The sequence below is a fragment of the Lycorma delicatula genome, chromosome 10 (genome assembly GCF_047948215.1).
Source record: "Lycorma delicatula isolate Av1 chromosome 10, ASM4794821v1, whole genome shotgun sequence".
NCBI lineage: Eukaryota > Metazoa > Arthropoda > Insecta > Hemiptera > Fulgoridae > Lycorma > Lycorma delicatula.
Window position 1 is genome coordinate 67569201 of NC_134464.1, and position 13805 is coordinate 67583005.

At 32.0% G+C, this 13805-nt stretch overlaps 1 protein-coding gene across 2 annotated transcripts in view; it reads right to left on the bottom strand.

The window, feature by feature from the left end:
* The window catches only part of sif (guanine nucleotide exchange factor still life), a 1284896-nt gene that overhangs the window by 812393 nt on the left and 458698 nt on the right, over positions 1 to 13805 (bottom strand). For both annotated transcript variants that reach the window (XM_075376797.1, XM_075376796.1), the window contains exon 2: positions 894 to 932. In XM_075376797.1, the coding sequence (XP_075232912.1) occupies positions 894 to 932 (39 nt within the window). The remainder of the gene's footprint in view (positions 1 to 893; positions 933 to 13805) is intronic.

Sequence of the window (13805 nt, forward strand, 5' to 3'; positions counted from 1 at the left end):
GTATTTAAAAAATTATTTGAACTTAAAATCTTACTCATAATAATTTCATTAAATTATTTCGTAAAAATCAAATAGACATGTACTTGATGAAGCCATTACCCTTCTAATGCCCTTTTAACACCTGATGCATGCAAAGATTAGCCTTCAACCTATTAACAAATACCCATTCAATTGTTTCCAGAGATATTATTAACCCACCTCAGGGGCACTCCGTTTGTTCCCAGTTGATGGCGATGGATTGGACTAGCCTCGCACGAGGTGCTCGCATCACCTCACCACTCCGGCCTTACACGAAATCACCACGGGAAGCCTATTATTGTTAAACAGAATTTTTTAAATTTATTTATTTTTGTATTATTATTCATTCGAAACATTAGTTCAAACCCAGCTAACATAATGATAGAGGCTCATAGTTCACAGTTCATTAAATCAATTCATTAAAGTTTGTGCTTCTACCGGCTAATCTTCACTATTATATATATATATACACTATTGTGTATGTATATGTATGTATTATGTGTATATGAGTATTACGTATCTATATATACTATTGTGTATATGTATACATACATAGTGTATATATTACATACATTTACACTATGACACTACCGGTGATGTAAGAATTCCAACGAGGGGTCATACATTAAAATCGGTTCAGATTTTGAGCTGCAACAGTGGAACAAACCTAAATACATTAACACTTCTTTTTGGGTAGTCGTATAAAAATAGATATGTCACCATTTAGGAATTAGAAAGTATATATTACATCTTTCAAATATACAAAAAAAATAATAATAATAAATAAAAATTAATGACAAAAAATGACAACAGATACAATGGAGAGCAATATGAGGTTAAGGGACCTTTATATTAATGTCAAAACACAAACTTACCCCTAAGCAGTAAAATATCATCTGGAATGAATAACATACCTGAAATCAGAAAAAAGATTTTTATTAATTATACTTAAAATACAGTAATATAGTAATACATAAATAAATAACGCGATAATGTGTATGAATTCAAATCTGCTGCTCTCCAGCGTTATGAAGGTCTGCAAACCTTGAAATCAGAATTTTAATAATAATTTATTTTATTTGTTAGTGGGATAATAATATTTAAAGCACGAAAGTTAATTGTTTTAAACGTTTAAGCAAAAATACTACATCTGTGGAGGAATAAAACAGTGTAAGGATTTAGGAAACCTACTTAATACGAGATCGGTTTTAGGCGTGTCTCTAGAAGAATCATTCGATTTTAATATTTCATAACTATTCAGCTTTTAATCCGTTTTGACCGAGCTACTATTAGAAAGAGGATATTCTCGAGTTTCACGCGGTTGCCGCTAGGTACCACCAGAATTTCGTTCGCTTCGGTGTTAGAGAAAATGGCGACTCCACAACAGAAATCATTTTATGTTCTACAATTCGCGCAATGCGAGTACGTAATTACTGTTCAGCGTGATTTCCGTAGTGAATACGGTGCTAAACCTCCTACCGCTCAGAGTATTAGGCGGTTGTGTAGACAGTTTAAAGACAGGGATTGACTATATAACGGGAAATCTAGAGGTCGACCCGGTATGTCAGACAAAGATGTGAAATGTGCAGCGCATTCGTCAGTTTCTCACGTAGCCCCCGAAAATCAACTCTCTGTGCCGGTAGAGAACTAAATATTCCAAGAATATCTATTGTTTTGCGTCAATGTTTGTGCAGTTACGCCAAGCCCTTTATGAAGATGACAAAAAATGACGGGTGAACTTTTGTGAATTCGTCCTTAACAAGGTGGCAGAAGATGACAATTTTGTAACAAGCTTAGTGTTTTGTGACGAGGCTATGTTTCATTTAAGTAGAATGGTAAATAAACCGCCACTATATTACAATATGGGGTACGGAGAAGCCACATGAATTTTTACAGCAAGAGAGAGACTCTCCCAAAGTTAATGTTTTTTTGTGTAATTTCTCGGGAAAAGGTGTACGGTCCCTTTTTTTTCTTAGAAAACATTATTACGGTACAACGTATCTCGATACGCTTGAAATATGGCTTTTCCCGCAGTTAGAGGCGGAATCGAAAGATTTCCTTTTCCACCAGAACGAGGCAGTAATTCACAGTTTGCTGTGATATATAGTTTAAGGTGAAATATAATTATGCCTACATGAGAGAACGATTATATATTAAGAATATTAAGCTGATATATATTAAGATATATATCAGCTGATTTGGAAGTCGAGAAATATGGCTTTGAAATATGGCTTTTCCCGCAGTTAGAGGCGGACTCGAAAGATTTCCTTTTCCACCAGAACGAGGCAGTAATTCACAGTTTGCTGTGATATATAGTTTAAGGTGAAATATAATTATGCCTACATGAGAGAACGATTATATATTAAGAATATTAAGCTGATATATATTAAGATATATATCAGCTGATTTGGAAGTCGAGAAATATGGCTTTGAAATATGGCTTTTCCCGCAGTTAGAGGCGGACTCGAAAGATTTCCTTTTCCACCAGAACGAGGCAGTAATTCACAGTTTGCTGTGATATATAGTTTAAGGTGAAATATAATTATGCCTACATGAGAGAACGATTATATATTAAGAATATATATATATCAGCTGATTTGGAAGTCGAGAAATATGGCTTTTCCCGCAGTTAGAGGCGGATTCAAAAGATTTCCTTTTCCACCAGAACGAGGCAGTAATTCACAGTTTGCTGTGATATATAGTTTGATTTGGAAGTCGAGAAATATGGCTTTGAAATATGGCTTTTCCCGCAGTTAGAGGCGGACTCGAAAGATTTCCTTTTCCACCAGAACGAGGCAGTAATTCACAGTTTGCTGTGATATATAGTTTAAGGTGAAATATAATTATGCCTACATGAGAGAACGATTATATATTAAGAATATTAAGCTGATATATATTAAGATATATATCAGCTGATTTGGAAGTCGAGAAATATGGCTTTGAAATATGGCTTTTCCCGCAGTTAGAGGCGGACTCGAAAGATTTCCTTTTCCACCAGAACGAGGCAGTAATTCACAGTTTGCTGTGATATATAGTTTAAGGTGAAATATAATTATGCCTACATGAGAGAACGATTATATATTGAGAATATTAAGCTGATATATATTAAGATATATATCAGCTGATTTGGAAGTCGAGAAATATGGCTTTGAAATATGGCTTTTCCCGCAGTTAGAGGCGGACTCGAAAGATTTCCTTTTCCACCAGAACGAGGCAGTAATTCACAGTTTGCTGTGATATATAGTTTAAGGTGAAATATAATTATGCCTACATGAGAGAACGATTATATATTAAGAATATTAAGCTGATATATATTAAGATATATATCAGCTGATTTGGAAGTCGAGAAATATGGCTTTGAAATATGGCTTTTCCCGCAGTTAGAGGCGGACTCGAAAGATTTCCTTTTCCACCAGAACGAGGCAGTAATTCACAGTTTGCTGTGATATATAGTTTAAGGTGAAATATAATTATGCCTACATGAGAGAACGATTATATATTAAGAATATTAAGCTGATATATATTAAGATATATATCAGCTGATTTGGAAGTCGAGAAATATGGCTTTGAAATATGGCTTTTCCCGCAGTTAGAGGCGGACTCGAAAGATTTCCTTTTCCACCAGAACGAGGCAGTAATTCACAGTTTGCTGTGATATATAGTTTAAGGTGAAATATAATTATGCCTACATGAGAGAACGATTATATATTAAGAATATATATATATCAGCTGATTTGGAAGTCGAGAAATATGGCTTTTCCCGCAGTTAGAGGCGGATTCAAAAGATTTCCTTTTCCACCAGAACGAGGCAGTAATTCACAGTTTGCTGTGATATATAGTTTGATTTGGAAGTCGAGAAATATGGCTTTGAAATATGGCTTTTCCCGCAGTTAGAGGCGGACTCGAAAGATTTCCTTTTCCACCAGAACGAGGCAGTAATTCACAGTTTGCTGTGATATATAGTTTAAGGTGAAATATATATGTAATTATGCCTACATGAGAGAACGATTATATATTAAGAATATATATATATCAGCTGATTTGGAAGTCGAGAGTTCCAGCGTTCAAGTCCTAGTAAATGCAGTTACTTTTATACGAATATGAGTATTAGATCGTGGATACCGGTGTTCTTTGGTGGTTGGGTTTCAATTAACCACACATCTCAGGAATGAACAACCTGAGACTGTACAAGAATACAATTCAATTACACTAATACATATCATTCTCTGAAGTAATACCTGAACGGTAATTTCCGAAGCTAAACAGAAAAAAATAAACGGGTGGTGGGTCCCATCTTGAACAAAAACAGTAAAAGAATTCTCCAACACTTAAATTATATTGAATCAAACTGCTGAATAAATAAATTTATTACAAGAATACGTTATTATTTAAAATTATAAAATGAATGATTTTTTTTTTTAAGAAATCGAGTACTTGAGATTAACTAAACAACTGTTCAGTTGTTTAGTTAATCTCTGGTTTATGTAAAACAATTTTACAGTTTATAAGCGATTCTGAAGTGCGAATTTCAGTTTTACAAAAATGAACTGCTAAGTAACCGAAACTGATTCGGAAAGGTATATTCTGGTATTTGTTGTACACCGCCGAAGCAAGTTAATACAATTTATATATATATATATATATTATTTACTTATCTAATTATTTTTGTCAGAATTTAATAATATTGAAGAAAGTTATCTCAAATTAAGCATGTTTACAGTACTGAGGTAATAATATCATTAATTAATTTACAAGAAGAAATTATTATTATTATTAATTATATAATTATTATTATTTCTTATTTTATAAGAAATTAATGTATAATTCATACGTTTATAATCAGGTATTGTGTAAATGTCATAAACCAACATATATTTTTTCATATTTTAAACCGTGATGAATAACGCCTTACGGTTGAAGTGTTTTCCTGTTAATCAGGTATTTTTTACTGGAGTTATTTCAATATCAATATCACGCAATTTATGACAAGAAATCTAATCGACGTCACTACTCATTTATATTGCACCGTACAAATACTCTTTAATATTTATCATTGTCCAGCAGCTATAAGATTGGTTAACAGAGAAAATCTTTCATATTTTATGCATTATAATAAAGTATTATTGTATTCAGTTACCCGATAAGGTCCGAAAACGTTTTGATTACATCTTCAATAAACTAACGAAATAACAAACTGCATAGAATATTGTTAATCGATAAGCTGTAAATCAATAACAAAACAAATTGTACTGCATAGTATTATTTTTAAGTAAGGAACGAAAGTCAATTTTAAATCATTTTTAATCTAAGATATGATTATAAACCAAAATTAAATTTTTGTGAAGAATTTTACTCATTTAAGGAAACAAGATATTGATCTTGTTTCAGTATTCTGTGACAAAATATTGTAAGAAAAGCTACGGGTTGTGTAACACCTCTGACGTTAACACCATTCCGTCATTTTTTTTTCATTTTTTGGAATTACCCCGTGAATATTTCAACTACTTATCTTACAGGCCTGATAGATCCATAAACATACCCATACTGTTTTCAAATACGTCAGAACATTACTGGTTTGTCCACATTATGAATAAAAGATGATGAATTTGTTGTCAATTCACTCTGGATGATTCATTACGAAGGCAACATTTGATAACATTGAGATTGCAACATTTGACAGTAACCTGATAAGATCAATAATTTCATCCTGACTCCCGTAGGAGAATACATCCGCATTATGACGATCTCGTTGCCACACAGCCCCCTCCGTTCCTAACCCTTCTTTTTCCTGTTTAGCCTCCGGTAACTACCGTTTAGATAATTCTTCAGAGGATGAATGAGGATGATATGTATGAGTGTAAATGAAGTGTTAAGTCTTGTACATTCTCAGTTCGACCATTCCTGAGATGTGTGGTTAATTGAAACCCAACCACCACAGAACACCGGTATCCACGATCTAGCATTCAAATCCATGCAAAAATATCTGGCTTTACTAGGACTTGAACGCTGTAACTTTCGACTTCCAAATCAGCTGATTTGGAAAGACGCGTTAACCACTAGACCAACCCGGTGGGTTTCCGTTCCTAACCCAAATGGGTTTTACCGAACGAAAGGCGTCTTATAGACTCTCTAAACTTTATAATACATCACAGTCAACAGTTTGGCCTATGTCAGGACGCTACCGATGCAAACGCCTCAAGGGAAACATTCCCATCAGTGCATGTACACAATTTATTATCGCCTTCGTATGGTGTACGGTTTTTCAAACTACGATCACCTACTATAACTTACAACCCTCAACTGTCAAATTAATCGATTCGCGGAAGCGCGATCCCTGCCTGCGCCTTTTTGTTGTACTGAAGGTTTCACACAAAAACTATTTCCATATCTATCTTTAGACTATACACTCAAATCATTAGATTGAGCCTTTAAAAACCAAAAATAATATTCTCATATCAGCAAAAAAAGTTTTGATCGTAACAACGACAACTTTGCTCTACAATTCAATTTACTCAAGTCCTCTTGATTTATTTAAAAATAAAGGAAAAAATTCACAAATTTAATAAGTTTCTAAGAAAAATATCCCATCTCTCTCTGATAACATAGACTGGAATAAAATGTTCAGTATTTTAAAAAGGTTAGGGTTCAAGTATAGAGATAAATCAATTGCTAATATTTACAGGAACCAAACTTCAACAGTAATAATCGAAGAGCATAAGAAAGAAACAGTAATAAAAAAGGGAGTTCAACAAGGATGTTCCCTATCCTCTTTACTTTTTAATCTTTATATAGAACTAGCTCTTAATAATGTTAAAAAACAATTTAGATCCGGAGTAACAGTGCAAGGTGAAAAGATCAAGATGCTACGATTTCCTGATGATGTGATAATTCCAGCCTAGAGTAAAAACGATTTAGAAGAAACAATGAATGGCATGGATTAAGTCCTTCGCAAGAACTACCACATGAAAATAAATAAGAATAAACGAAAATGATGAAATGCAGTAGAAATAAAGTGATTGACCACTGAGTACAAAAAATAGGACGAGAAAAGATTATGGAGCTAGAAGAATTTTGTTATTTGGGAAGTAGAATTACTAAAGATGGAAGAAGAAGGACCGATGTAATTAATATAAAAATCAGGGAAACATTTTTGAAAGTATATGTTTGGAGCGTAGCTTTATGTGGAAGTGAAACTTGGACGATCGGAGTTCCTGAGAAGAAAAAATTAGAAGCTTTTGAAATGTGGTGCTGTAGGAGAACGTTCAAAATGAGATGGGTGGATAAAGTGACAAATAAAAGAGGTGAGAATAGACAGCTTATAGGCCACATCTTAAGGCATCCTGGAATAGTCGCTTTGATATTAGGGGGACAAGCAGATGGGAAAATTGTACAAGCAGACAACGTTTGGAATATGTAAAACAAATTGTTAGGTATGTAGAATGTAGGGGATTACCGAAACAAAACGATTAGATTAGATAGGGATCTTGGAGAGCTACATCAAACCAGTCAAATGACTGAAGACAAAAAAAAATTTATCTCTGCTCTGCTTCGCTTTTGGGGGAGGGAAATCAATCAATGCCGACACCCTTCCAACTCCATCACACAATTCTCCACACATCCATTCTCCTTCTAACAGCGATTATCTCATCTACTCGGGGCTCGATGCAAAAAACGCCTACCTTGACGAAGTAAGTACCTAGGCGGGCTCCTAGCTACCCAGGTTGCTACTCTATCCATACACCCATCAGACCTCCACAGCAACAGCATCCGACCTCCGCAGGGCTAAGACTCTCAGGAAGCCAACAACTGTGTTTTATTCCCTTTAGGTTTTCTAATTAACTTGAGATCAAAATCAAAATTGATATTTGCAAACCGTGTAACTACTTTGGTACGTTCAGCTTAGTACCTGGGGAAAACATATATGACATGGCACACAACGTTAATGGCTCTACACTTCGGACACAAGCCTGAATTCATTAAACCAAATCTGGTACCTAACTCGAAAAGTACTACATCCAGTAAGAAACTCTAAGCTGCCGATTGCCAGTTAGGTGGGTTAATCTAACCCATTTAACAACCTGCATACTTCTTGCATCAGAACTTTCACCATAAAAAACCAACAAATTTTTAATTATTTGAAAATTAAACTAATTTGACAAGAGTGTATAATTTTTTAAATTTGTATGAGTATTGCATCGGAGATTTGCCTCTTTTGCCACTTTTGTCTCGGAGATTATTAATGAATTAGACCAAGGAATATAATACGTAATATCTGCCAAAACTTAACTTTTTTAGCAGATAATACATAACAAACATGCGCACGCGCGCGCACGTATATATATCTTATGAACTAAAAAAAAATTAATAAGTATAAAAACATTGACAACGAGATTAAATTTGGAAATTGATCAGGATTTTAGAAATGGTTCGAGTTTGTACTTAATAAAGGGGTACAGGGAAAAAGTAGTTAACATGCTACGAGAGAGAGATAGAGTGAGAGAGAGAGAGAGTGTGAGAGAGAGTTTCATTGTTATTAATTAGAACACAACATAGAACGGTTGTTCATATAAAATTGATTCAGTTCTATAAATTAAACAGATTATCTATGAATAAAATAACAGATATAGGAGAAACAGAAAACTACAGATAACTTCTTTGCTGAAATGTTTTTAATGTCATTAATAAACTTCTATTAATAAATTAAAAATTATATAAATTTGATACCTAGCGTTAAGAAATTTTTATAAAATATATTAGGCACAACTAATATTTCGAATAATCCAAATTAAACTATGCGGAAATAATTTTTTATATTATGTTTACACATTTTAAAAGAAAGTTTAAATAAAAAGTAATTATTAGGTAATGTGGTAAGAGTAAGAGAGCTGTGCTGTCAGCTGCCTTAAAGACGTGTTAAAGCAGCAGACAGCACAGCCCGGACTGAAGTAATGCGAAAACGGCCTGGAAATACGTGATTAAAAGAAAGTTTTTAGTAGGTAAAAATCGCACCTGACCAGGCAATACCACCACGCCCGGTCCTTTGGAAGGTTTCCCCCTCTTCTAAAAAAAAAGACCAGATCATGTTGGGATAAATTAATTTTCGGTTAGGTAAAATTCCTGTTTATATTATCGATTACGAAGAACAACAATTATTAATTTGAAATATTGTTATTAACTGAAATTTTCTAAATTATAATTTCTGCAATAATGTGTTGGTCGTGTTAAACAGTTTCTTTCATTTCAGAAAATATTTTCATTAATATATTTCTTTTTTTTAAACTGAAATATTTTAGATAATAGCCAAAAATATTCATTAAACTATTAAATGGTCTAGGGTAGTGATTCCCAAACTTTTCCGAGTCGCTGCGCCCTTTTTCAATTAAAGTTTTTCCATGGCGCTCTACCTTAAGTAAAAATATGACGACTCGTAAGTAAGAGACAAAAATAAATAAAACTCCTGTATCTTAATTATTCTTTTACTTTATAATGAAGTTGTTTAAAGCATGAAATCGGGCCAGCAACAGTTTTTGCATTTTCAATCAACAAATTCAATTGTGAAATCATTTTTTACGGAGAAAATTTGACAAATTTTCTATTATATGATTTGTGTTATTAAGTATATATACAAGAGTATAAAAAAATTATTTATCTAAAAATTTTTTCTCGACGATTTCATATTTGTTTTGTATTAAAAAGTTCTAACATTTAGTTACAATATTAGTAGAAGAATAAAATATTTAATATTTATGAATATTTAATTCATAACGGTGTATATTGTTGTATTTGAGAAAATAAAGTAGGAAAAATATATAGAATTACTATCTCGCCTTTCATACATATCTGTACTTTTTTGATTCGGACAATGTCGTTTTGAAGAACTACAAATAAATAAAGTGTTGAATTTTGATTTTCAATTTTTCATATTTTCAATTAACGGCAAACTCTAGCCGAAACCTTAAAAATTTTATTCTTTTGGGAGTTTTATTCTTTTGCTTTATTAACATTAAATTAATAATTATTAATGTCTTGGTTCAATTAATTATGAAGCTTTTTATTTCGGGACGCCCTTGTAAAGAGGCCTCGGCGCACAGTTTGGGAATCACTGGTGTAGGGAATTATTTGATACAAAATTACACAGAAATTTATATGTTTTTTTTCAACTTATATAAAATCCCTGAACGATTTGTTGGAATATTAAATTTATAAAAAGAAAAAACTACGATAAAACTTTATTCTATATTTAGCGCTAGAGAAACAGGACTGACAAACTGACACGAGTCACAAGACACATCTGCGGTATAACTACACAAAAATTAATAAATATACCATGCCACCAGTGAAACTGAAGTGGTTTCCCGATCGCTTTCTTCATTAAAGAGAATACACAATTATGCAACAATAAACAAATCCAACTGTGATAAAGGTTTCATATAGCCTTAACAGTTATACTTTCACTTCTCTTAACAAGATAATTGATTGTATTGAAAACATCATTACTCATAGAGAAAGTAGATAGTACCATTCGTACGTAAGATTCTAACACGCATTTCTGCCGTAAAAGAAAGAAGAATGAATTCTATAAATTAGTAAAACAATGTACCCCATTCTAGTAGAGGAAAAACAACTTTCTATTAGGTTTTTAACCCTTTTCTCTAACAGATTGTTCTTCATTATATACAACTCCTGAACTGTCGGATAAAATTTACGACATATGGAAATTTATAAAACATATACTCTCACATATTTTTCATACACAGGATTTGTTAGTGTTGTAAAGATAATATACAATTCTTAAATGTAAGATGTCATGCAAAAAAAAAAGTCTTAATATTTATCATAAATTCGTACAAGAATTACACAGCTTAGGAATATACATTTGAAATAAGTTTATAGCTGCAACAAAAAATTCAAGAGTTTTATAATAGTTGCGTCTAGAGTCTTTTCTAAATTACGCGGAGTAAAAAAAAAGTCTTGTACCTGTAAGAAGTAATTTATTCAGCTTTACAAGGAAAGTGTAGAGGAAGGAAATGAAGGCCGTTAGAGAGTTCTAAAAACGAGGCATTAGAGAAGAAAAAAAAATGAGGATGAATCAAAGAAAATGAGTGAAAGAGAAAGAATAAAGGGGTCGTACAAATTATTATTTCAGAACAAAAAGGTTAGAAAAGTAAAGGGTAAGGTGTGTTCATAACTTTGTTAAAGGTTGTCAACTCTCAATCATGACCTTTAAAATAGAGCTTGTGAGTTTTAATGAGGTGAAAACATGTACTTTTTACACGAATAAAACCGTCTCCTCTATTCTTTTATCTCTCTCTTTTCCGTTCACTGTCTAAAACCGTTCTTGCGGACAGCGCGTTTATTAGTTATTAGTTCACTTTCAACTTAAATTATTAAATTATTCTATTCTGCATCCTAAAGTTGTTAATTATGTTTATATTCTGCATAAAGGAAGTATAAATTTACCTAGTTTAAAATTAGGTCTAAAGTTTCAATCTAACCTACATGTAGATAACGTATAAACAATTACGTAGAGCAACACAAAACTTTGATGTTAATGTAACAAAGCATAGAATAATTAATCCTATCTATTATCAAAGAAAACTAAAGATAGGTGAGGTTTTTTTTAATTTAAAATAAAACTACGTATATATATATATATATATATATATATATATATATATATTGATATATATTGTTAATATATATATATATATACTATACTAACCTATCAATAATGAAATTTGATATAATATTATACTTATATATACATATATATATGCACATATATAAGTATATAAAAAAAATTGTTAGGGATGTAGGGGATATACTGAAATGAAACGACTAGCACTAGATAGAGAATCTTGGAAAGCTGCATCAAACCACTCAAATGACTGAAGACAAAAATATATATATATATTATTTTTCATAAATCATTAAAATAAAAATTTAAATGTTAAAATAATTAATTTTTAATTTTTTTCCTGATAACACAATTATCGAAAGATTTCCAAATCAAGTCTAACTTTATTGATATGTTGCAAGCATGCTTACATGCTTACAACTACAATTATAAATATTACAATTATACAAAATAAATTATTATAATAATTATTAATAATTAACTTAATATTAATAATAACGTATAAATTTATTTTGTATTATAAGTATTGCAATTAAAAATATACAATTACAAAAAATGGTTTCCCAGAAAATGTGTTAATTAAATGGAGAAAAATAAAATCTATAATCATAAAAAAAGTAGTACCATAAAAGATACGAGGGTTATTTTTTTTCAAAATCCGATCGGTCGCGAAATAAAAACCACGCAAAAATCGGATGAACCTTTGCACATATGTGTTGCGAATCGTCTCTAGTATGGCCTTTAATCACGCCGTGTCACTTCGTTTAGTTCTGAACACGCAGCTAGCACGTAAACATGTCTACAATAGCATCTCCCGCCAAGTGTGAAGTGCTGGAGGTAATTCAATTTCTTCAGGCTGAGGGGTGTAATGCAGCAGAAATTCATCGATAATGTGTACGGTGAAACTTCAATGAGTGCCAGCAAAGTGCGACAATGGTGCAGGAACTTTAAAGCAGGACGTACAGAAGATGTTCATGATGCAGGCGGTCAGGGAAGGAAGCGAGTGTCAAACGATGATCTCGTTGAGCGAGTTGATGAGGCAATTCGAGAAAAATCGTCGGTTCACAATTTCTGTATTGAGTGATTCGATTCCTGAAATTTCAAGGTCAGCTCTCTACACCATTGAGAGTGAGAGACTTCAGTACCGCAAACTGTGTGCGTAGAAACATGGTTGAAAACACAGGAGACTCCGTTCTATGACGATATTGGAAAAAGTTGGTACCACGCTATGACAAATGTCTAAATCGGAGTGGTGACTATTTAGAGAAATAGCGTAACTATGTAAGTACTTGTTACAAGTAAATTTTTTTTTATTTTCACTGTGGTTTTAATTTCGTGACCGATCGAACCTTGAAAAAACTAACCCTCGTATATATATATATATATATATATATATATATATATATATATATATATATACGGAGAGAGATTAAATATGAAAATGAATTTAAAATATAATAAAATCAGAAAGGAGAATAGGGAGGAATTAAATTTAAAATAGAGGAACACAATATACCAGAATTAAACAAATTCTGTTACTGAAATATAAAATTAGAAAATATCTAACTGAATGAGAAAAACAAAACCAAACCAGCATAAACAAGGAAAGCTTTCATGTAAAAAAAATATAGAATTCTTTTAATATCAAATATAATCAAACAAATTCTTGAAAATATAGTTTCAAGAGTAGCAAATTAGGATACTGAATAAAATGGCGGTGTTAAAATAGAAAAGAAAACAAAACAAATCTTTTGAAATGTGGTTTTATAGGAATATTTTGTAAATTGGGTAGGTCTATAAAAATTCAAGCGCGGGAAAAAGTAAATGCAGGTGAAAAAACAAAATTTGTGGCAGAAATCTTATAATGAGATAAAGCAAAAGTTGATGGGACATACATACATACATACATTAAGAAATAGAGGTTTCATTATTGAAAGAAGAAAAGTAGAGTACGATAAAGTACTGTACTGTAGAGTACGACAAAGAATATATGAAACCGGTAACTGTAGTTGTAGGATAAAACACAGATGTTAAAACTGAAAAATTAGTACATAATAGAAAAGTGTAGAAAATAATACCAACCTAATGAAGTAACTGATGATGACTTCAGAATAGTTTTTTTGGTTATTTGAAAATATGGTAAAAAATT